The 26554-nt window shown below is 36.8% G+C and overlaps 1 protein-coding gene across 1 annotated transcript in view; it reads left to right on the forward strand.

Moving 5' to 3' along the window:
- The window catches only part of RIMS1 (regulating synaptic membrane exocytosis 1), a 303396-nt gene extending 277915 nt beyond the window's left edge, over window positions 1-25481 (forward strand). Inside the window, exons 25-29 of the mRNA XM_058836215.1 lie at window positions 16161-16302; window positions 19201-19313; window positions 21669-21770; window positions 22454-22593; window positions 22984-25481. Of these exons, the coding sequence (XP_058692198.1) occupies window positions 16161-16302; window positions 19201-19313; window positions 21669-21770; window positions 22454-22593; window positions 22984-23202 (716 nt within the window). The 3' untranslated portion in view covers window positions 23203-25481. The remainder of the gene's footprint in view (window positions 1-16160; window positions 16303-19200; window positions 19314-21668; window positions 21771-22453; window positions 22594-22983) is intronic.
- The last annotated feature ends 1073 nt before the right edge of the window (window positions 25482-26554 follow it).

Genomic DNA, 26554 nt, shown 5'->3' on the forward strand with positions numbered 1-26554 from the left:
TTCCAACTCCAACCATTCTGTGACTCTGCGATGTCAATTTAGGATGACAGATGTGATATCTCCTGACTTTCTTCTCATGTTTTTGTCTGTGTTCATGTGGTGCCCATGACCACAGTACTGACAATACTTATGACAGAAGCCACATGCCATAGAGAAGTAGGATCATCAGTTTTTTTAAAAGAAATATGTATGAAATGAAGTTGCAAAACTGAGACGTGAATACTGATGCTTTGCATTGTATTTTCACTTTCATTTTCTTTTTTCACTTAAAGAGCTTCCCACAGGCATGCCAGTCAACATATTATATGCATAGGTAGTTTCTCTTTATTCATAAAAATGGTCTCTTTGTTGGAAGGATGTGCTTATTTTTAAGAAATAAGACTCTTGAGAGTTTGATGCTTAAAAATCCCATTGATTTCAAGACTTAAGAATTTAGCAGCCCAATAAGACTGTTCCGTAGAATAAATGGATGACCTGTTGCAGATTTTTTTTTCCTGTTGTTCAAAGTTTTCTATTCTCTTATAGTAGCAGTATAGCAGTCATTTTGCAATTCCAACTGGAGCAAGAACTTCTATGTTTACTATGTAAATATGTACTGTTGAACTTTGTAATGCAATTTATTTTATGTGCTCTTAATTTAGGTTCTGACTTTTATAGTTCATGTCATACCTCTTCAATAGCAGTGATGGTTCTTTGTTCTTTGCATGGTTGGCAGCCATAGACCGTAAAGAATTTTACAAAGGAAGGGTAAGTGCCATTGTCCCATTTTATTGAGGAGCAAATTCCAGGACTACAAGTGACTCACTGAAAATCCCACAGTCTGCAGAAGAGCCAAGACTTCCTAAAAAGCTTACAACTGTAACTGTGACATTAAAATATATTTGTAAATCTTTGTTAACCTAGGAGCATATGATAAGAGAAGCAGTAATATAGTGTGCATGTATGTATGTGTGTAACCACTTGTGTGTAACCTTTAGACAGGGGTATTGTTTTAAGGAAAGAGTCTGTGGGACATTAAATTTCCATACTTTAAAGCATGTCTATATGTCACATATTAAACATGTTTAATAATGTTTACAGTATAAACCAGAACAGTGTTAGCTTTCTTTAAACTGGAATCTGTGGCTGAAAGCAATATAATATTTGATGCCCAAACATCTTAAAGGATGACTCAGCTCTGTGCTGCTGGGGTATAGTGTGGGCTGTGCATACATTTAATCTCAGCTTCGTTTAGTGTTTTCATTTCTTGTGTCCTCCCAGTAAGAATATTTCTATTTGGGGGATTTTATTAATTACCCTTTAGAGGTTACTTGATTTTAGGGTAAATACCATAGATCACTACTTGCAATGAAAAGTTAGCTAAATGAGCAGTACCCAATTAGTTGATGTATTTTAGTGATATTATAAAAGGTATGTTGGCCACAAGCTGAGTTAGGACCTGACTGTAAGAAGATCCCAAAAGTCTTTTAAGCTGGGAACTCAGCTGAACTATGAAGAGATACATAGGATATGTGAACAACTCATTAATTAAATTAAAAGAGATTCATCCATCACTGGGTTGCCTTGCAAATATGTGTGTTTACACTCACATCCCTTTGACTGTTCTTTTAGCTCATGTTTTGTACTTCAGAACATAGCACGGTGACATTTGTTATCCTATTTGACAGCACAGTGCTGAACTCTTTGTAACAGAATGCTTCTATTACAATTGCTAGGTTTTTTACCAAAACAATAATTATCACTGTCAAATTTATCCTTATACTGTGGTTACCTGCCTTGCTGAATAGGAAGGGGGTATGATAAGAGATCACTTAAGTGTACACAAGATGTTCTTCTTTCCCTTTGTAATTCTGAAGAAAAGCAGACCAGAATTTCACCATGATTCTGGGTTGGTGCTTTATTTATCATTGAGTTGTTTGGATGAATAGAACAGAATATAATATAAACTCACAGATTGAGAGTTATATTAAAAACATAAGACTTTTTTAAATAAATCATATCCTAGTAGGAAATATTTCAAATTTTCAGGCACCATTGTGCTGGAGCAAGAGTTTTTAGGTAAGTTAACTTTGGTTTTTAAAGTGTTCTATTTTCCTCACTGTTGAAACAAATAATGTCACATTACAAAACTACTGGAATTTTATTCAAATATGATGTATTAAGTATCCTCATGATGGTGAGGTCCAGTCCTATGGGAATCAGTTGTCTTTAATGTAAGCCTCATGGAGATATATGCAAGATGAACTTGGACTTGGTGAAAATTCTGCATGTTTTTGTGTATGCAAGACAAAAAATATCCCACTTCTTCTGTATGTAGGGGAAAAGATATTTAACAACACAATGCACTTCAGATTTGTTTTAAATAACCCATGCTTTTATATTTTGTTTGATACAGTCAATTACTCTGTGTAGCCCAAAGTTCCTTTGAGGATGACAAAAAAATATATAGAAAAACTAAGGCCTTTAAAAAAGTTTTGGTCTTCATTGGGCATCTTCCTCTTTCCCAGTGTGGCATTACACATAATGCAGTCTTCAGAGAAAGACCACCACTGGGAAAGGGTTAGAAAAATTGATTTTACTTAAACAAAACCATAAATTATTCTAGGAATTTTTATGACTATATATTGGAAGATTTTGACTTGAGAGAAATGCTTTCAATTTTCCTCTGGAATATGTTCTTGTTAAAAATTAAATGCATATATTAGAAGCGGAGGAAAATAGGAGATATTGTGAATAAAAATATTCTTTTGAAAACAGTATGCGATCAGGCACATTGTATGAAAGGATTATTAAGTAAAATAATTTTTAGATTTGAGTAATTTTTCAGTGACATTGGTTCCTATTACCATTGAAATGCAGATTAAAACACACTTCAGAAGAAAGTGGAGATTGTCTTCATTACCTATCTTCAGTGCTGTGTCAGTAAGAGAGTAAATCTTGTGATTGCAGACTCATTTCCAAAAATATTCTTTTTCTAATACCTGACATATTAGTTTTGATATTTTTCATAGCCTAAACCATCAACACCATTGTGTGTTTAATAACATATAATTATGATGATTGAAAGGCTGCGAAATAGTTATCAAAATATCTATATATGATACTTAAGTTTATTCGAAGTCACTTATATTTTATTGTCCCTTCTATTCTATTGTTCTTACTCTGGCAGTAGCAGTTTCTTGTAATTTATCAAGGAGCTTCACACAATTCCCGTTTTATGATATTTGCATGCTCTTGATGTCATCTTTCATTGTGATTTTATTAGAAGTTGGCTACCAAGTAGATAACTGTATTATGTCCTATCAGACCTTAGTCACAAAGGTAGTAATAGCAGCTTTATATAAACAAGCCGGGGTTTATGCACTTTTTGTTATTTGTTGTTTTTTCTCAAATCTTCTGTCATATTAGATTCTGTTGTACCCATGGAGTTTTAAAGTCCTACCTATTATAGAGGTTATAATAACAAAACTGCATGTTTCCTTTAACAGTATTTCCTAATAATAAAACAAGACTGTGCTCTCATCTTAGATTTTACCTTACGTGATCATCACCTTATGTGATTTTGATTCATTGTCTACATAGGAATCTTTTTCTTTTTGAGCATCTATTATGTTTAATCCTTACTTTGACAGCATCTTACCTGCATGTAATTTGTGTGTCTTACTTTTCTCTGCTAATTGGCCATTGCTATTTTTGTACTAACCTGTACTCAATAGCAGCTACCCTCTCACACTTCAAACACACCCAAAAAGAACCACTCTCATTAATGATCACAATAATCCTAGGCAGCAAATAGAGGTTTATCTGTTGGTTCCAAGAAAAAGTGCTATCTGAAATAATTTGTGTAATATAGAGATAATAAGAGATTAGCGCATCTGTTTCAAAGAGCCTGACCTTCAAACCATTAGTTCTGCAAGATTCAAACACCATGGTGTAATCCTGCTATGAAAGGCAAGTTTGTTTTACTTTTGTGTTTTATGATCTTCATCCATGAGCTAATATATATTAAAATCCCTGGAAAGATGTAGTAAGTGATTGGCTTGAGTAATAGAGTCTAACGTTACTGTAAAAGGCATGTTTCTGTTTAACCAATAGTAAGCCTGGGACCATGAAAATAAGGCTTGTTTATTATATTTTAATTTTGTGCTGTGTACTCTGGGGGGCAATCTTTTTCTATCCTATCCACAAGTAAAGTCAGAATTTGAAATCTGTGGTTCAGACTGACTGATTAATTATTTCAGATTTTCATGTTTGATATTATGATGTGTATTTGAAAATTTCCCTTTGTACAGAGCTGTGCAATTTTCTACCATCCTTTCTCATTTTCTTTGGTGCTGATGCTGATGTCCAAGTTTTATTTTCCAGTTTTCATTAAATGGTTGTTATTTCTTCATCTGTGATAGGTTTGTTATTGTGCTCTATATCAATACAGAAGGCAAATTCAATGCTCAGTCTTGGCTTTTGAATAATACACAGGGAGGAAAATGGCCTGATAAATAGTTCAGAAGTAGAGAAACTAGATTTGTATTGTATTTTTTGTAATTAGCATGTGTGGAACAACATTTCTGGATATTGTACTAGTTCAAGACAAGTGCCTTTGATCCTTAAACTAACTAGTATTCATGCACAGTTGCATTAAAATATGTATTTCATATAATGTTCTGTTTTAGTTGGCACAGCAGTTTGGAAGTGTTTTCATTTCAGAAATAAGTAGGAGTTTGGGAGGGAATCAGTTTTTTCTGTAGAAATAGGGTGTATTAGCACCACTTCTTTTTTTTCCCCATCTCATTCTGCCTTGTGTTTGAAAGGGCTTTAAAATTTTGTAAATGCTCACTGTCTGCTTATATTTATTGGCTGTAATTCAGATGCTCTCAAATATTATTTGATAATATATATGGCTAATTCTCCCATGTGCTTATATTTCTCTTAGCTTTCTATCATGTTTGTGACGGATTATTTATATGATAACTCTATTATAAAACAAGCCAACAGTCAAAATAAAAAAGAATCTTGCTTTGTAGTAAAATTTAGTGTAATATTCCAGGAAAATCACAGAACAACTCTTCCTGTATTGGTGTGCTTTTTGCCTCATGTCTGCTGACTGTTGTCTCATCTGCTTCACCTTTGAGAAAGGCAAGTGCTTCCTTGCTAAGCAAGGTTTGTAACCAAGAGAGGAGTGCTGGGGAGAATGAGAAATGAGCAGCATTAGGGACCTACAAAAATAACCTGTAGTTGTCTTTGATGGCAAAATGCAAGGTGTTACAGAAAATCCTTCTGTCTCTCACTATCTCACACTGCCTTGCCCAGATATCAAAGTAATACTGATGCTATGACAGGTTTTTTGTGCTGGTGTCTGTCTGTGGCACAGCTGAACTTTCACATCTTGTCAGTAGTGTTTTCCTCAGAGAGTATTTGATACTGAACATAAACCAGCAATATTGGATGTAAACCTTAGGATTTCATAGCAGAGTTATGCTGGAGCATTCACTTGGGAAGTTTGGCTGAACGATCTGTCTCTAAACCAGGTCTTTGTGTGCAGTTGTCCACTTTCAATAATATAAACACAAAGGGAACAATTATGTCTTAGAGTTCTGCAGTGTTTATCTAGCATAGATCCGCTGCCCAAGGCTGAGGTGTTTTTACCCACAGATGGTTGTAACTAATGCAAACCAGTCTGAGCGTAATGCCACAAACAGCTCTTTGGAAACGGAAACATTAAGTGACTGTGTCGCTTACTACTTACCTGTCTTAACCACTGTTGTGAATAAAAAGCTGTTTCAAAAGATAAATTTTGCACCAGGACCACTATTTACTGGATTTAAACTCTAGTTGATCAAAAGAAAGAGCATCTCCTGAGTTTTTAGCCTCCTTTCTGGAAGTTATTACCTTGGCTTACCTCAAAGGTGAGAGGTATGTCTGTATGTCATCACAGCCTAGCTGCCTTGGAACTTCGGGTAGTTACATTTTAAAATAAGTTCCAAAGCAAAGTAAACATTAGCACAGGTACTTTGGCTGAAAAAGAGCTTGGTTATAGTTTCCTGTAGCTGAAACTTCAGTGGGATCACTGATGGTGGTACAAGGGAAAGCAGTACAAACAAGGTTGCAAAAACAACATGCAAAATTTTGTCTAAATTTGTAGAAAGTTAAAATAAAAGTTTGCTTGAGGTGTGGTACTTTGGAGGCTACCAAGAAAAATTTACTTTGTAGAGAGTTTGAGATTAATATTTCAGGATTCATTGGTGGAAGCACAAGCCAAGTTTTTGGTCAGCCTTTGTGTAACACATCCAGAAGAGTAAGTCAAACAGTTTTAATCCTGGAAAGGGGGTTTGGCCCTACAAATAATAAATATTTGGAATGATTTTTCCTGGGACTAGGAGAAGGAGCATAAAGGAGGAAAGGCTGTGACCCAAGGAGCTTTCTGAGAGGCTGTAGATCCATGGAGCTTTCCTTCTGTGTGTTATTTCAACTTTATACCTCTACTGAGTTTCCCTAAGCAAGAAACTCTGTGGGTGGGAACTTCTGTACACTTGACAAAGTGCAGTGCTTCGTGCAAAACTGCTCAAGGTGGCAGGCAGGTCCAGGAGCCTTTGCCAGGTGCAAGCTGAAGACAGGTCTTGGGAGACTGTCATGCACACCTTAGCAGCTCCCAACATCAGCATTTCATTCCTACCTGGTACTGTACTGATATAAATCTTTTCATTTAGTCATATTTTGGGTTTTTTAAATTTAGCAAGGATCATGAGAGAATTACACACCATACAGCTATGTATTTTTCAAAAAGGCAATGTCACCTTCTAAGCATCATTTCTAAAATTATCAAGAAGATAAAGATTACTTCAACTATTGCACTAAATAGGAAATCTGTGCCTAAGCAATGAAAATACCTGGACATTTCTACATAGGAGTGACATGAGATATACTGCATCACTACTGGGGAGGATTTTGAGTTTGTCACCTCTACAGTATTTGCAATCATAAATCCTGTTATATGTTTATTAGTTGAAATGAACAGTTTAATTTGTGGTATTTTTTTCCTTAATTATTTTATGATACTTTAAATAACCAGATCTTTACCATAACTTGAAGATCTACAGAGCTGTACTGTACACATTTTAATTTTTTTCCTCATTATAATTCTGCTTGAAATAGTTCTCTTCTTTTGGCTTTACAAATGCTGATTTCCTTTCTCTTTTCTGTCTCTAATCACCCTGAGAAGGCATATTGGTCCCTAAAATTTCAAATGCCAGTCAATTTTATGTGTTAAATTAATTGATTCTTAACCAATTGCAAAATGAAAGTATAATACATTTTCAGAATAGAGTATTAGAGAAACGGAACAATTTGACATGGAAACAAATATTGCAAAGTCTCTTTCCTCAAAAGGAAGTTTAAAGATGAAAGGAGCAGTAAAGAAATGAAGTTCTGTACTCAGAATGTACATGAGCATTTCAGAGGCAGGGAAGCTTTTTTAACTCTGCTGTGCTCAAGTCCCACTAAGACAGTAACATCATTTAGACTTCTCTGTTGCATAACTTAGTATTTAATGGTAATTTGATGTATTCTCAGGTTTGCAGTGTTTCATTTTAATTCATGCAAAATGAGTCAAAGTCACCAGGACAGAGAAATGTGATTCTGGATTTATCTGACTTCTCATTAAATTTTGACCAGCAGCATTAAAAAAATGCATTGCCCAAGGTTGCTAAGAATATTTTGTGCTCTTCTCTGCTTGCACATAACTGGAAAATGCACTGCTGACTGAATTCTTTAACCTTTCAGCAATATATTATGAAGTGCTAGCTGGCCAGTAGTTCAGTACTTTTTTCACTGCGAGGCCCTGTAATGTAATCACAGTTGTAAAAGGAACTTGTGAGTGAAGCAACTTGATCATTCCTCACAGAGCTGCGGTGCCAAGTGGTTACAGGATAACAAGGGAGAGGCAACGCCAGGACGCCAAAGATTTATTCTACCCAGAAACCACACAAGTTATTTAAACATAGTGAAGCTGCTTTAGGTGCTGGCTGCTTGCTAAGGATTATATCATAGCTGATGTTTAATTTTGCTTAAACCAAAGGTAAGTCTGTATTTTCTGTGTTTTACCGTGATGAGCCTGTTCATGAGTCTTGCTTTAGGTATGTTAGTCTGGAGTTACAACATTGCAATGCTACAGTCACTAAAGAAAAACCGGAGTCTGTGTGATGATACCTTGATCTGATACATTAGAAATGTTCTCTTAAAGGCAGGTTATTAACATTTTTAAAGGGAAATATGATATCCACCTGGGAGTTGCTGGTAGTGGTAAAATAAAACTTAGAGGTCTTTAAAGTTGCAGTCGGAGCAAATCAAACTACTGAACAGGTAAAGCAATTTTAGATTGTTTCATTGGTTGGTAATTGAGATGAAAAAGAAGAGACTGTTTCTGAAGCTGTAATGTCTCCTGATTAGTATGCTGTGAAATGGTATTAGGGTTGAGCTATTATTCAGAAACTTTTCAACTGTACAAAAAGACATGTAATATCTTTTTACTGGAGGATACTTTAGCACTAGTTGTTTTGACAGTGTTTCAATTTACAGGTTTTTTTGAGATTATTAAAATAATTAGACTTTGGGCTGCCATCATGTACAGCACATAGTTCTCAGGAAACCTTCTGAAGATGCACAGTAACAGTGAATTTTTTTATTAGTGGTGCCTTATAGATTGTCATATTGGTGGTATAATTTTGTAAAATACTGTCTTTTATTAATCATACTGCATTTTATATTTTTAATAATAAATACTGAAGTGTTCTTAATTGTGAAGACTTACTTAAAAGGTCTCAAATTTACTAAAATTGTAGTGGCTGCCTAAAACCACAAAAGACATCAAGCTACTTAGATATGTGTAAGTTCCTAATGAAATTAAATGTTGGTTTAGTTTATCTGAAAAATCCCCTTTATTTTTCTGCATTGCATTTCATTTTTCTGTACTGTATTAACTGCAAGCTGTGCCCCAGCACCCTTGCCTTGGACAAATGTTATCTCTATACAATATGTTAGTTCTCTGAGGGCTTGGCTGGTTATAAATAATACTGTAATATAAGGCTGTGTTTTAATGTAAAAACGTTATTGTTGAAGGGCTAACAGCTCTTCTGGGCTTCTTATTTTACTCTGTCTTGCATTCTTCTCTCATCTAACAAAAGAGCCAAGAGTATATGAGAAAGTGAGTGCTTGATATTTTATAAACTGTTTATATAGTAAATAATTTGTTGGAAACATGGTTTTGTTGTTTTACTAATTGAATTTCACTGAAATAGGCTTTAGGAGTTGAAGAACATGGCACATGTACCTATTATCAGCTTCACTGAACTATTTTGGGTTTATATAGCTCTTTGCATATGTGTGAAGAAGATAATTAAGATGCTTACGTTTCTGTATGTTTATAAAGTGTGCTTAGCACAATCCCAGAAGTAGAAACTCACTGCTATAGATCATCTTTGATTGCCTCATTTTGGCTGACAGACAGCGGCTCTTTTCTCTTCATTGCAAGTATGTGGAAAAAAGCAATCTTCATAAAGTAATTTCAGAAGCCATAACTGATCTTTTTCTGATATATCCTGGTTAAATACAGTTTTTTTTTTCCCTGACGTGAAAAAATCATAAATATCCGAATAAACATACAAAACACATGCTTGTTTTTACTTTTCTTTTTTTATTTTTTTCAGCAAATATGCCTAAGACATCTAAAAGAGATACAATTTGCAAAAGCAGTTGCTTAAGGTTTTGAGACTACCGTCAGGTAGTAAACAATGGCCTGATTTTTCACTTCTTGTTTGCTTTTCTTTTGAGCATGGACCTATTCGTGTCATTTTCTCTCAAAGTGCTACTTCAGTTTCATGCAAGTCACTAGGAGCTCTTGGATAAGTTACTTCGAAATTTAAAACTGTTAAGAGTCTGAGACTACAAGCTTGATTTTCAATGAAAAATATTGTCAAAAGGTGAGATTCTGCTGTATACTGTCTAAAATTCTATCAAAGCATTGATACAACCATTGACAGCCATTCAGTGAAATCTTTTGTTACGATTGATGCTTTTTGTTCCTTTGTTCTACATATGTCAGAAAAATATATTGTGTATATTAAGGGACTAACTACATTGTCTTTTATGTATTATCTGAAAGTATTTATTGGGAGTGAAAGGTGTTTGTCACATGAGTTTGTGACTTTATAAATACAGTTGTGAGATACACAACTTTATTCCAAACTTCTGATAAAATTTCTTTTCAACTAATTGCCCCAACTGAAAAGGTGAAGATTCTTTCTAGAAGGTTTTTTTTTATTTATATTAGTATAAATTTTGTTTGTAGATTTGTTTCAATAAATAGAAATGGGAAGAAGAACATGTTAGTTTAACATGTACTTAACTGAGGATTTTAAACCTCAGGATCTAACACTGCAGAATATCAACAGCGTTTTCCTTTCTTTGAATATATTGTGTGATATTTGAAAGAAACACTTAAAAGACAATTGCTGCAATATTTCACGTCTTTTTACAAAGAGCATTATATTCAGGAGAGTATTGCACAAACACAGAATGTAAAATACCGGGGAATATTGCATGATATAAAATTTGTGTTTAAATGTCTTTTAATGTATTTAAATGTCAGTCTTTTTACTATTTATATTCTGTCCATAGTCACTATGCACTTTCAGTCTTAGTGATCAAACTGCTGCTGAGTTCATCTGAGAGATGTACACATATAAAAAATACAAATGCTCTTTGAATTTATTTTTTTTTCTACCTCTGTTTTAGGACTATGAGCCAAGGGGTACTTTGTCAATTCCCGTGTAAATAAATTTTGTTGTTGTTTAAAAGCACTACATGCAAAGTGAGGGGGATGCTGCAGAACTTGTAACCCAGCAGATCTCCAAGCAGCTAAATTTGAAGTTGTAAAAATCACTAACACATCAGAAAGGACCAGAAGGAAATGTGCCCCTTGGCTTTTCTTTTTATGGATCTTTGAATTGAGGTTCACCCTTACTATTGGTGTCTGACATAGCCAGTGTACAAACCAACCATATGGTCACAGTCCTGCCGGGTTTTGGTCAGAGCTGGCTTGGAGCTGTAGTCCCTTTAGGCTTTCTTTGGATGCAAGAGCATACTTGATACTGCAAATGAATTGCCCTTGAGCCATGCAATGACACTTCTTGTGATCCCTTTCATTAGTGGGTTTAGCAGTGGTGTATGCTTTGTCCTCTGGTGCGTTCTTTTGAACCAATCATAAATTTTCACATGCTCGAGTGCTGCATATGTGTAAATTTGCTTCTTTTTTGGGTGCTAACCAACTAATTGCCCTCAGGCATGATTCTGGACAATTAGATGCTCACTTAAGGCACCTCTCCCCATAGGCAGCACATAGAGGGTCATGTCAGGATTGTCTTCTGCCCTACAGTGGTCTCTGATACTGCCCTATTGCTGAGGTCATGTCCTTGCACATTCCTGTATGTCCCCTAGCCTTGACCCTGTAATGCATGGCATGTATTACAATATGCACGCTGGCACCTTGGATGAAAGTTTTGCTCCAGCAGCCCCTCTTGTCGTTTCAGACTTCCTGAACTGAAACAAGTGCAAAATGTAGTAACTGCCTCCAGGCACCACACAGAGCACTAGGAAAGGCCAGGCCAATGTGATGCCCTGTGCAGTCATGCCTTTGCTAAGTGGGGGGGGGGCGTGCTGGGAAGAGGGAATGTCTGGCATTGTCTTCTCTGAATTGGATACCTTTAGAATGTAAAGCTAGCTTTGAGGTATCTGTAGTAGGCCATCTTAAATCTCTAGATGATATCATTGACGTTCTCACTATAATTCTGTTGTCAATAACTCCTGGCTTCTCGACTTGAGAGTGATTAGGAAGTACAGAAATTTGGAACTCATCAATTGGTTTGATATTTTGTGCAGATATCAGGTAAAGCATACTTGCTTTTTGCTGTGCTTGGTTACAGGTCTTTGACCTTCTGAGGTCCCGGTCTTTGTTAACTTACTTTTGTCTAGGAAAACCAAAACCAGGGACCAGTTTCTTGTCAGTCCGAACAGGAATCATTATAGACTATCCATAATAAATAGATGGAAATATGACATTGCACACACCCATCAGCGTGTTACAGCAGGACTGCTACAACAAGACTGTTGATTAATTGCAAAATACAAGCTGTGTATATTTTGTAGCTGCAGGTGGCTGCTTTATGATGCTTTGGCATCAATCATTAAATCTGCAAAAATGTTCATTGCAATTGCTTTTTAGTAGTTTTTCTCTAGTTTGTACCTGTAAGCCAGATGTTTACATGTAATTTATGCACATCAGTCTGCATTCCTGCATGCAGAAATCCTTATATAACTGACACAGCAGAGAAGTACACAGACCATTTGGGGTAAGTTTTACAACTAAATGATATTCAGTATAGAGACATCCTCAGTCTGCACAATGAATATAGTGTAATTTACACAGTGCAGGCAAATAACTGTAATGTATTATAAAGTTTAATTTTACATATCAAACTAATAAAAATTTGGAACAGGATCAAGCATTCTCCCTCCCATAGACACCCTGACAAGAGCTGAAAATCCTCAGTATGTCTTAGCATAGATATTGAATGTGAATATTTTATGAACCTCTGTTATTCATGTAAAGACAGCATTCCAAAGATATATGCAGAGCTGTTAGAGTAAAAGTAATACAAGACAAAAGTGCAAGTTTTCTAAAAGAAGTATTATCAATAGAGGGGAAGACAATGGTAGTTGTTTGGGTCCCTTATTTCATTGTGCAGTCAAGGCAAGACTGGAATTGTACCCCAGAGTAAGTTGATATTAGCAAGGCACCTTTAGAAACAGAAGCAGTTCTCAACTCATCTGCATGCTAAGCACCTCCCTCCCTCACAAAACTAGGTTTTGCTGAGAAGTTTACAGGAGTAGACTAACAAGATAAATCATCTCTTGACTTTTTGTGTTAAAATTGGAAAGACAATGTATTATATCATGTAAGATATGAGAGGCATATGTGCCAAGGTTAAAATTTCCAAAACCCATGTAACAAGTATTTTGATTCTGATCCACAGGCAAAAGCAACTTGCTCTATGTCATAAAACTCTTGTGTTTCATCATTCTGTTGGGTTACTGTTATATTTCTGATTGTTGTTCAGATTATGACTGAGGTTATAAAAGTAAGTAAATTGGAGGACTGTAGTTTTCCTGGGAAGCATTGCATGTATTAATAGCAGTTAAAAGGGGAGGCAAAATGATGCTTTTGATTCTTCAACATGAAAAGAAAAAATGCTGATGAGAAAAAAGAAAGAAGCAGAATCTGGCACTGTAAGACAGAAAGCAGTGACTTCAAAAGTACTTGGGAAAAGATAATTTGGTACTTGCAGCTCAGCAAGACAAGGTTTTGGGCTTGCTTGTGGCCATGCACAAGGATTCCTACTTTATGGTCTGTGCTTTTCAAATCTGTGGAGCAAGGAAATGTGTTTAAACAGCAATACCAGTGTTATCCATGACAATGTAACATTACTCTTTAAAAAAAAATCCACCTGCTATTTTCTCTACCACGTCTACGGTCACTCAAAGCTAAAATATTAATTTTTGTAATTTAGTCAATGATATTTTTTACAGTAATCATATCTATGACTATATTTGTTATCTGTCCCCACATTGCTATATTTCATCACCCACCATGTTGTCCAGGTGGTCCGGAACAACATACCTTTACCCATTTGTGCCAAGACCACAGTGGTCTTGTAGCTGTCTGTAGAGTCTCCTCATTTACTTTTTCTAAGCCCTGAATACTCACAAGCAATCATATTCACCTTTCTACTTCTACCCTATTATATCCTCCAGGTTATGCTGCCTGATATGGCTGGCTCTGGAAATGCAGGCAGGGGGTAAACCACATAATCTCACATGCTTTGTAGGAGCAGATAGGAGCAGATGGAAACAGAGACACTTTCAGACATGTCCTGGCGAGAGAGAGAGACTGGGAAAGAGTAAGATTAAGAAAACAATATGGGTGGAAAATTCATACCTGCAGAAAACGTGAAAATCCTGAAGTACAACTCTGTATGAAGCTTATACTTCCCAGGTGCTTTTTGAGTTATTTTTGAGGCTCATCCTGCCTATCAGCCTTGATATGCTGAACACACCCTTAGTTTTTAAAGAGAAGCTTCAGGACCAAATGTAGCATTTGAGTTTCTACATACAGAGTCACTGAAGCTCCAGAAAATCCCTTCCACAGCCACCTGCACTGTGTAAGAGTGGAGCTTGGGTCTGCCTGGTGTACCTGGCCTACCCTACCCTACCCCACCTCACATTTAACAGCACTGGATAATGTGTTTTCAGCTGACCAAGTACTGGCAATGTGGATGAGCTGTAGTGGCCCACAGGAAAACCTCAGAGCTGTTTGCCTCAGAAGAGCGGAAAGGATCTGTGGAAATAGCTGATCTCTTCCACTCAGAGGCATTTGGGTGCTGCTTAGTGGCCACAGATAAACAACTCTGGTTCAAACAGCTTAAGAGGGAAACCTCAGCCCCTTTCACTGTGGGCATGTCTCCTCTAAGCCAAATATACTAATTCTTTCACTTTGGCTATGTTTGCTGTTTCCCTGAGAGCTTCAAAGAGGTTACTCTGATAGCTGTATGGTATGATTTCTCCTTGCCCTCACCAGCTCTGCAGATCCAAAGAGCAAGGGCCAGCTGATCCCTGCGGCATGTTTATACACCCTGGGGAATGGGCAGGCTGTGTGGGGACTACAAAAGTCAAAAGTTTTATTGTGATGAATAAGATCTGTCATGATCTGTCAGTTTCAAACATCAACAATGTGCCTGTGAAACAGGAAGATGAAAAACTTTTTAGAGCAATTCAGTCACCACAACAGGTGGAGATGGAAGAAATATTTACTTGTTCAGCTCTTTTCCCTGAGCAAAGCATGAAAAAGATGCTCGCAGACTTTCCAGCGGTGAGTAAAAGAGCACTGAAATGAAGGGGCAAATGCAGAGGAGTGTTTTAGCATATACTTATGTGGAACTTTGTCAAATCTATTACTTTCTGAGAGAAAGTTATGTTACCCATTGAACTTTGGGGTACCTATTTTGAACTGACTGAGAAAGACCAGGACACTGAGCTTGGAGACAACATGTTACTACGTCACATGGAGGCTTTGGTGGAAGAAATTTAAATATCATCGAGAAAAACTATCATCATCTAGAAGTATAATCTCTGTGACAGCAGAATTCACTCTAGATCAACCATAATGCATAGAGAATCTGTGAATGACTGGAAAGTCTTCTTGCTCAAGGGAAACATGAAAACTATCATCAAAATAAATCATCAAAAAAAAATCAAATTGCATTTTAAAGGACGTGGCATAGAAGCTTTATCAAATGGATGAAGTCTTTAAACAGTTTCAAAACATTTACATTACTTTCTAGTCTTACAGCTGCAAGCCTAGAGTCTGACTGCCCCGAGAGGTTGTGGAGTCTCCTCACTGGATGTATTCAGAACTGTCCAGACACAATCCTGTGCAATGGGCTCTAGGAAGCAGGGAGGAGGTTGGACCAGACACTCCACTGTGGTCCTGTCCAGCTTAACTATTGTGTGGTTTCCCAAAAACCTCCCCAAGAGTTATTTCTGTTTCGGAATTGCTGAGTTCATATGTTCTTGTTTACTTTGAAGACATTTTGTGGTGAATAGTAATATATTGCCAAGTCAAAAGACATTATTACATTTTTGATGATAAAATTTGATTTTTTCCCTTTTTTTATTTTCTAAGAGAGTTGTATCTTCTTTTGCAGTCACCCAGCCTATCAAGGTAGCTAGAGGCACATCACCAAGTGTGTGGTTAGTAGACAGTATCACAACCTGTCTACATTCCAACTGTGTAAAGCCTATTAACATGACATTCAGTTCCTAACAGTTTGCCCTAATGAAGATCTTCAGGTTGCAGCCATTTAAAGAGAAGTAATTTCCAGTTTGCAGCTGAGGAAGAGATTGCTTCTTCAATCTTCATAAGATTCTTCAGAATAGTCTTTTTTATGTTAGTAAATAGTTGTGACCAAGTCAGATCACTGTGCTTGGGTGAAAACTGCAAGGGAAGGCTTTGCTTTAAGTCATTCTAACCGTTGCTTCTTTTTCTCTGCTTTCAGAGGCTGGCAGCAAGAAGCTAAAGAGCACGATACAGAGAAGCACAGAAACAGGAATGGCAGCAGAGATGAGAAGTCGTATGGTTCGACAGCCAAGTCGAGAATCCACTGATGGCAGCATAAATAGCTACAGCTCCGAGGGCAAGTGAGTGGCATTAAAAATATCAGTAATACAGGAGAAGTTTCTAATGTAGTAGAAGTTTCTTTCCCATTACTTGAGATGTCCTAAACTCTAGCTGAAGAGGATAGCTCTGTGTAAAGATTCTTCTGCTTGAAACATTTGAAAAACTGAACTATTTTAGGTACATAATGCAACTTTCATGGAAACTGAAATTGAAACAGGACTTCTTAAGAATTCTTATTTTCCCTGTCATTCAGTGAGGCATTTTCTTCATCAGAAGACAACTAAATTAAAGCTGCATTATTCAAAACAAAACACAGGGATACTTTTTCTTTGAGATATGTTTGGATTAACTCAGAGTTAAACTTCAGATGTCATATGTGAATCCCTGTGACATGAAACTCCATTCAGTAATACCATATACAAAGAAAGTTTAATTTGGAGTTGTTCCAAGACTCTTATTAAGAACAGTAAACCCAGAGCCCAGCTGTCCTGCCATCTGAAGTCAGACAGACAGCTGTGGGGAATGGGGCAGCTTTTCCATTTACTGCTGAACAATTTGATATGTAGGAAAGGAGAACAAAGGCAGTTACGACACAAAAATGTGAAGGAATGTTCCAGCATCCTCGCAGTTCTCAGTGGGACTCTACTGCATGTGTCAAAGCATAGTGTTTACTAGGGAATTCTTAGAAGAGGAGTCCCCAAATAAAAAGGAAAATTGGGTGAACAAATGCACTTTTATAGACCTGGTGACAAAGGGCCAGTAGGCAGGACCTTTAGGGAGGAGCTGGGGGAGCCTGTTTCCCTGGTTAGCAGTGGAGAGGAAAGGTAGGAGCCCAGCACTAAGGGTGAAGGCATTTTCAGTGGAAGAGCTTAATCCTCTGTTCCACCCTTATTGTGTGTAAATGGATTTGGCAAGGCTGGGGCAGCCAAGGTCTGGATCTGAAGGTCACAGCAGGCATCTGGAGGACAGAAAGGTAGAGCCATAAATTGCTGATTTGAGAATCAGCCTCTGAGTAAGGCAGTGAGGAAAGCAAGCTTAAGAAGTAAACAAGACTGCTTGCACCCCAAGTACCTTGTCATGTTCTTTTGCTTGTTCCTTTACTGAAATTTAATGAATTAGAATTAATACACATCAAGATGAATGTGTATGTCCAACCTTCATTGTCATATGTATAGCTAGAAGTGTGCTCTCAAGTGAATATTTTCAATGTTAATCAACCTGTGGCAAAAAGTAACATATTTTGGGAAAAAAGGCCAATGAAACAAGCAAGAAATTTCTCATAGCAGAAGCAAGAATGAAAGGATAGTGCAACGGGGAGAGAAGCAGATCATATCTTGGTGTTGAACTGGAGACCTTGAGATTATTTTCCTCCTTCATCTAAAGAAACCATATTTAAAAAAACAAAACCAAAAAAACCCCCACAAGAATTTAAAATGAAATTTCTGTGGAAAAGCTTACCTTTTGGAAAATAAGGAGTTTTCTGTAAAAAAAAATGCTGTGCCAAGGGAATGGTATGAAGCTGAATCAGGGAAGATTTAAGTTGGATGTTAGAAAAAGTTTTTCTGCCCAGAGAGTGGTTACAGCATCAAGCCTGACAGAGTTCAAGAAGCATTTGGGCAATGCTCTCAGGCACTTGATGAGATTTTCAGGGCTGTCCTGTGCAGGGTCAGGAGTTGGACTTTGATGATCCTTGTGACCCCCTTCCATCTCAAGCTATTCTATGATTCTGTGATATTTTTCTGACCAGTTCCAGTCACAGATAGTCAATATTTTATGCAGGCATAGAAAAAACAGTTAGTCTTCAAGAGAGAAATGGACTTTTTCTGTGCAACTGCTGGGTCTGTGAATTGAATGGCTGAAGCACACAAGCCTGATGTGCAGAAATCAATGCTTCTAACACTAGATGCTTTTGGTTTTATTAGGAAGTATTTATTATTTTTGCAGTCTAATAGGGAATTTCCTGTGAGGAAGAAGATACAGAGTGGTAGATGGCCTGCTAGGGAATATGTTGCCCAGAATTGGTTCAGAGTCTGTTCTTTTATTTCTCATAATTGTTACGAGGAAGTCAAAGCTGAGCTGTCCCATCATGGGTCACTCATTCTCTCTCACTTTGTTTTCTGTCTTTGGTTATTGTTTGGAGACTGTCTATACATTTAAAAAATAAGTGGACACTATGGAATATAAGAAAGCAGCTTGGCAAAGTACACATTATAGCATCATAAAATAGTTTGATTTGGAAGGGACCCATAAAGGTCATTTAGACTAACCCCTGGGCAGGGCTGTCTTCAACTAGATCAGGCTGCCCAAAGCCCTGTCTAACCTGGCCTTGAATGTTTCTGCTATGCCCTGCGCTGATGTGTTAAAGTTCAGTTTGCATCATGAGAGAGGGGTGGGTAGCAACTGTAGAGCCAGATTTGTCTGCCAGAATATTTTGGCTAGAGAGTGGCGTTAGGTTTAGCTCTAATCACCACTAGCTGCCAGTTTACTGCTTCATTAAACAGCTGCAGCAATCAGATTAATTTAGTGTATACATCTGTTTTCCCTGTTCTACCTGATGCAGATGAGGTTTGGCTCTATGTAAATTGCACATTCACTAATGAAGAATAGGCTATTAAATTTCATTAAGCTTTTTATGTTTTCCCATACAAAGTCAGTCTATTTACCTATCAGAGTCTTCACTGCTCTTGGAGACCTCCTTAGCAAGACCCAATTTATGGACTACTTAGAATTGATGTGCAGAATTTCTCTACACTGCTTTAGTGTCCATGGGAAACATATAATTCCTGATGCTGCAGAATGATTTGTGGTTGTGCATCCTGAGCTGCTTGCTTTGGATCAGTAGCACTTTTGAGGTAAATACTCAGGACGACAGAAATTAATCCTGTTCTTATGCTTAACAAGCTTCGATTTTGTTTCAGCTTAATATTTCCTGGAGTACGGCTGGGTGCTGACAGTCAGTTCAGTGATTTCCTCGATGGACTGGGACCTGCACAGTTAGTAGGCCGACAAACACTAGCAACCCCTGCCATGGGTAAGAACCATATGTTCTCCTTTGTTACATGAATTATAAGACAATTGAATAATGCATATACTGCCAGACTACAGCACCAAAAGGGCTTTTACCAAGTGTCTTCCTTCATTGTCAACATGAAAGTCCTCTCTGCAGTCACCAGTGTTCCTATCATGGCAGCACCCAAAGTGGGGTGAGAAACAGTATTTGCTCCATTTGAAGTATTGGCTAATCTTATTTGAAATTTGAAGATAGGAGTTTTACTTCCCAGACAAAATTATTGTGGCTTCTCCAAACGTAGCTGGCTGCAAAATCTTAACTGTTCAGAGTTCGTATTTACTTGACAGAGATTATATTGGATGTGACAATAGGGTTTTCTGGTGAAACAGCACTTTTCCAAGCTTAGTTCATCTAACTCAAGAAAGTGAAACTTCTGGAAAAATTTGCAATGCCCGATAATCAGTCACTGATAAAGCCAGTGCTTGTCATGAGAGACACAAAATCCTTTTCTACAACAGCTGCTGGAGGCTATCTGTGATCTTCTCTATTTTCCAGACCAGTCTGTAATTTCCTTTAGCAGCATTAGCTGTAGCTTGTTTATGAACAGACTATGAGTTGTATAAGGAGTGCAAGAGTGCAGAACTGTGTAAATATCTTTGGAAAGATTTGGGATTGGGGTTTTTTGCTTATATATGGGCTGTAACGTGACAATACTGTGACAATGGGCAATTCTTAGACATGCTTTAGGATACTAATTGAGGAATCCTAGATCCACTACTGTAGTAATACCTCTCCTGCTGGAAATTATAAATGGCCAATGCTTCAATACAACTGAGCTTTAGGAAGGGCTACTGAGGCACATCAGAAAAAGGAGAGAGAAACAGAAAGATAAAAAAATTGAAAAAGACAGTGTTACCTTCCCAACCCATAAGCAGAAGGAAAACAATCTTGAGAATGCTCTGAGGTTCCTCTAAGGCAAAACTTGCTGTATAATTCCAAATGACTGCTACTAAAGTATTCATCAACATCAAACTTACTAAATTTACATTTTTATTATTATTTTGAATGAAAATGTATTAGTGAGTTTATTTGTCCAATTAATATCTAAATGTCTTTATTGGTGTGCATATAAGGGTCTACATTTCTGTTTATTTTAATCTTGTTTTGTGGCTAAAGATTTTTCTGCAGATAACTTGAGTAAAATGTTTATTTTGACTTTTTTAGAACTTTATCTACTATGGGCTCAAATTTTGGCCCCCAAAAAGCACTCCACTATGTTTTTTAAGAAATTTTAGAAGACCTGCTCTATGGTATCCTTTCACTAGGGACGATTTGAAAATGTTTGGATTATCGCTCCCCCTTCTGGTCACCTGTTGCATGTTTTATTCTGGATATGTATTACAAAGATGTGCTCTTTTTTGTTGGAATTTTCCTCTGAACTATTTTTAGTGCAAAACACGGCTGTGTTTATTCAAGCAAAGTTTAATTGATAAAAAATTCTTCTTTGCTGTTCTGTCATACCTCACACACCAAGGTATAAACAGTTTTAATATGCTGTTAGAGAAATGTGAAAATCTCATGCCCAATTAATTTCAAAATGCTGTTTCTCTAAATCCAGACTGAAAATTCTATAGTTCAGGGTCATCTATTTGTGAATTTGATTTTTTAGACAATCAGAGCTTACATATCAACATATCAATAAATATAATGTGTTTTGTGGGTGTAGTTCATTTATTTGCTCAAGCGTCATGTAACTGCTCATGTCATACTGTGCATTTTTTAACATAAATGGCCTATTTTAATCTATTTTAACCCAAGTTAGATTTCTAGTCAGCTGATTCCATGATATAGGAAAGCATAAAGATAAAATATTTTAAGCATCAGCACATAGTTTACTGCCCTTGTGTTTTTTTGATCTATATCAGAACAGAGCTTGGTCTCAGAGTAAGCAGTCTCCTCTTTTTGCAGGAAATGTCATTTATCAAAACTCAGGCAAGGAAACAAGTTTGACTATTTAGAAATGAAAGCAGTTTGTATTTTTAAGATATTGTGACATTTTAATCACACCAAAAATGTGTGTGGAATATTGATAAGAACGGGAAAACTGTCACCTGTGTGCTTGGTGGAGACTTTTGAAGAAAAAAATACTTCTTTTTAGCTGGTATGAACTGCATACCAAGAGAGGGCACCATGCTCCCTAAGTATATGTTATCTAGTCCTTGTTTAAGGATGGAGAATCTAAAGGGATCATCAGGAGATGCAACTGGCAAAGTAATGTAGAAGAATTATATCAAACTAGTCTTTCTCACTCTTACACCTTATCTCCTGCGCTGTGCTGCTTCTCTAAAATGTGGGCTTCTTTCTTCTCCCTCTCAGGTGACATCCAGATTGGAATGGTGGATAAAAAAGGCCAGTTAGAAGTAGAAGTCATTAGAGCCCGTGGCCTCACACAAAAACCTGGCTCCAAATCTACCCCAGGTATGGAAAAAAACTGTACACAACAACGCTTCAAGAAGGCATCCGCTTGAACGGGTGTTACTGTCAGTGTCAATAATCTGCATAATGTATTTTGTAATAGTATTGTATCATTTTATAAGGACATTTGTTGAAGTTCTAGTTATTTATAGAAACAATTATTAGAGGAGATTTCGAATCAATACCCCAACACTGCTTATTTTAACACCTGGAACAATTATTTTAGCTAACATTTAGAGAAAATGGTACTTTTCAATCTCCTTAGGAGCTAGAGATGAAAGAACAATTCACGTCTGTGTCATTGGAGTGGCATAGTTTTAAATGTTTCTTTTGCTTTGAACTATCTCTGACCCTAAGCATTTAGAGAGAGACTCTGGAATAGCTGTCAGTGACAGCTAATTCTTGGAAAAAGAAAATGTTTTTAAAATGACAGAAATGAAGTGTAATTGTTGTTAGTAACATCTTAGATCATTACATTCAAAGTTTATAAAAATCAAATTGATTTCTTGTGGGCTGTGTCATCTGTTTTATTAAAATAATTGTATTCAGATCATGCAACTGCAAAGATAAAATGAAAATAACATGTGTCATTTTCTTTCTACTCTGCTTCCTTTTAAGGCATTTCTCCTCCATTTCAGATGTGCACTGTAAGTCCAAACATAACATTCTTGATGTTCTGTTTGCAGCTCCATATGTCAAAGTGTATTTACTGGAAAATGGAGCATGTATAGCTAAGAAGAAGACAAGAATTGCAAGGAAGACGCTAGATCCTCTGTACCAACAGACACTGGTTTTTGAGGAAAGTCCACAGGGTAAAGTCCTTCAGGTCAGTTTCTTCTTAATCCCATTTTTAGGCTGTCATTTGGGGAATCACTTGCATGTTTACTTAAATTTAACCAGTATGTGTAAATCCATTCCAACTCACTAAGCCTTTAATTTTATAAATACCATTAAACACATCCTTGTCGCTTGTGGTTTTAGACTTGCAAAATGTCTTATTGCATTAAACATTTCTCTGTTGTTGACTTCGCTCCTGTTCTGCCATAAGGTTTTCCCATGAAAGGGAAGCAGTCCCTCACTCTTGAAAATAACATTTTCCTTATTCTAACACATATAATAGCAAGAGTGAACATAAGTCATCACGGGTTTAAGTATATACCCCTTCATAAACATGGATTTGGGGACAATCATGAACCTTAATTTTATGTTCTTCCAGGTAATAGTTTGGGGAGACTATGGCCGAATGGACCACAAATGCTTCATGGGAGTTGCCCAGATCCTTCTGGAGGAACTGGATCTGTCCAGTGTGGTAATAGGCTGGTATAAATTATTTCCACCTTCATCACTAGTGGATCCAACATTGACTCCCCTGACACGTAGGGCTTCCCAGTCATCTCTGGAAAGTTCAACTGGGCCTCCCTGCATTAGATCATAGTAGCAGGTGCTGTCAATTCAAAACATCACCCAGGATAACAGTTGGAACCAGACATTCACATGATCAAGAAACACTGTTGGAGAGAGACAATCACTTCCGTTTTTGCTTGTAGTAGTTATCCAAACATATGTCTGTCTGTTGAGAGATGGCTTAAATTGACAGAACAAAGGTGTATCACATACAGCTAATCTATTAGCAGCTATCACTGATGCTTATAATGATTAAAAAAAAAAAAAAAAAAGAAAAAAAAATGAAAGAAAGAAAGGAAAAAGAAAAAAGAGAGGGACCTTTAGATTCGACCTAAGTCAAAGATGACCCAAACTGGAAGCTCTCACTGTGTTAACAATGTTGTATTTTTCACATTTTGAGAGAGCCCTCAAGCAGTGTTACCTTCCTGGTGTTTCAGCAGTTTTTCTGTACTTGTCACTTCCACTACTTTTTTGCCACATGATTATGCTAGTTTTGTAGAAGTCCTCACAATGCTAACAGAGACCCTTCCTTTCTTTTTCTAAACCAAACAAAAAAGGGCTGAAGCATATCTCTGTAAGCATCGTTAAAGTGTTCAACAGCCACAGTTACAATTCCAGCGAGTTCAAATAGTTTCTCAGTTCTGGTACTTACAAGTCATGTGGGAACCCAGAACAAATGACCAATATAAGTTACGCTATTAAAAATAAAAATCATCACAGTGCCACTTTTTCTTTGTAAAAAGCAGATACATTTGCATTATATATATATAAAATAACTTTTCTGTTTATGATGTTTTGCATGGAAGAATTTTGAAGAATTCTGCAACTACTGCTGGGGACTGGTATAAAGCAGCTTTAGTCTTAATTTTGACATTGACTATGTTACTGGTAATGCAATTTTCCTCCTAGAAATGGAGAGGAAATACTTACGTTTCTGTGTATAAATGTATATTTGACTTCCCAAAATGTTGACCAGGAATGAATTGAGCATATGACACTTTCAGCTGTACCCAGGCTTCTCTGATGTGTGTCGCTTCAGACGCACCTGTCTGCCCTGGATAGAGCATGGTATGAGTTGTTCAATGTTTCACTGGAAATTCCAGTTGAAATATTCTGCACTTACTAATGTTTTTATCAAATTTTAGTTTACATTTCTTTGAGATTGATGCAAGCACAAGGCTTGATTTTTTAACGCAAGATATCTTACTTTTTGGAGAAAAAAAATCAAATTTCAATTTGCTTTTTATTCATTTGAGTTCTTCTTGGCCTTGAAATCCCTTGTGATATCCTGTAAATGTGCGAAGAACTGCAGATTCCTGCAGGTGCATTGATATGTTTCCCCTCCTTTTACAGGCCATTCAATTTTGTGATCACACAAATAGAGCAGCATGACTTGGAACTGTTCAAAGCTGCATGCACGTTTTGTAAAAAGAGATGAAAAAGGTTATTTAATAATGTATGTTAGTTCCACATAGGCCAGCTTGTATGTTGCATGTACTTGTACAGTTTGCTCGTAATTACTATACTGAAGTAACCAAGAAATCTAAGCCATCCATTTTTCTTATAGACATTTTGCAGGTTTTAGCCAGGCTAGGTCTGTGGGTCTGGTGCTAAATGTCTATAGATGGACTTTATTTTTTACCCTATGGAAAACGTGATGTAGTACGGACCAAATTCCTTCTAATAACTATTTTGGTGTAGATTCCTATTGTGGGGCTGTAACACATGTAGAAACTGTGTACACACTAGGTTTTAATTCATAGACATACTGCCTGCACCAAGTGAACTATTTATTATTACTCAACACATGGGAATTATTCTGCCCATCTTTCCATAGGGCACAGATTGGTTACTGCTCGACCTGCTGAGCAGGAAGAACTCAAGCATTGGTGCACTACTACTAGATCCTGTTCTGTCTTAGTGGCCAAAAACCAACTAGCTATAATTCAATAGTATCTTTCTATTTTGACCACTTGTCTTAACACTCCCCTGTGCTTTTAAATGAACTTCCAACTCATGTTATGTAAACATGTTTAATAAAATTTCCTTTTCATGTCCAGTGTAGTAGTTGTGCTCTCTGTATGTTCTGAGGTTCATCTGTGATTCTGCTTGCTGCAGGACTGTGTGATATGTGTTAAGGAACAGTAAAATAAGTAATTTCTATGGTTCTTTTGATTGCTGTAATAGTGTATGTTGAAATCTGGGGCCAAAAACTGAGGCCTGGTGAAAGTCATGTTTGGTCGGCTTCCTTTTCCCTGAGAAAGCAGCCAAATTGTGCTCTCATTTGTTGAAGCAGGCAAATTGAAGTTTAAAAACAAAGTGAAAAAACAGACAAATTATTATCTATTGAAATCAAATCAGTTTGTTGGAGAGGAATGATTCTGTAGCTGCTTGTAAAGTAGGGCAGTGGGATGATACGAGTCAGGCACCAGGGCTTCACTTGGTGTGTACTGAGCCTTTAAGAAACGAGAACAACTACTGACCTTTGTCACTTTTCAAATCCATGAACATGCCCTTGTATTGTGATGCTGTTATGAACAATGCTTTGTAGAAATTTACCTGAGAGCAGAATTTGGCACTAAAATTTTGCTAGAGAAGCAAAGATTATGTACTTTTTTTTTTTTTTTTTAGTTTTCCATGTCCCACAGATATCACAATTTAAATATAACATAAAGACAATATTGCCTCACTTTGAACACTTTTGTTTATTATTTTATTTAACTGAAAACATGGTTAAGATACTGAAAAAATTACTAATTAAACATGGTAAATCTCTTGAACAAAAGGCATGTTATTCTGTGTGGCGGGAGTGATCTGTTTAAATACAGAATTTTTCATGCTATTGCAAAAAGCCCTCAACTTTATTAATCTCTTTACTTTGAACATTGTGTCCAATACTAGGATATCTTTTCCTTTCTGATCTCGAGAAATAAATAAAGTCCAGCATTTCTCACCCTAGTGAACAGAAAATATGAAAAAAAGAACATGCTAAACTATTTCATTTATGGTGTTTCTGATGAACAGGGGTCATAAATGCTAAGATTTCAGGAACGAGGTAGTAGAGCGTGCTAGCTCAGGTAAGTTGTGTGCTTGACTCCTTTCCCAGGGACTGCTGCCTTTTAAAAACTCATTGCTGACTGTTGGGATTATAATACACAAATAAATCAGCTGAAGTTCCCTCTTGTTTTCCCTTAAGAATGCAGTACTGCCTTGCCAAAGCAAGATGCTGAATTTTTTTTAGTTTATGCCAACACCTATTCAAAGAGTTTTTAATACAGAAGATGTCTCATGTTCCAGACTGCTATTCTTCAGGAAGTACAGCAGCACTTTCACATCTGCATTTCCAGCACCCTCCTGTTGTCTGGTCTGACTGGCCTAGGCTG

This window comes from Poecile atricapillus, chromosome 3 (assembly GCF_030490865.1).
Source record: "Poecile atricapillus isolate bPoeAtr1 chromosome 3, bPoeAtr1.hap1, whole genome shotgun sequence".
NCBI lineage: Eukaryota > Metazoa > Chordata > Aves > Passeriformes > Paridae > Poecile > Poecile atricapillus.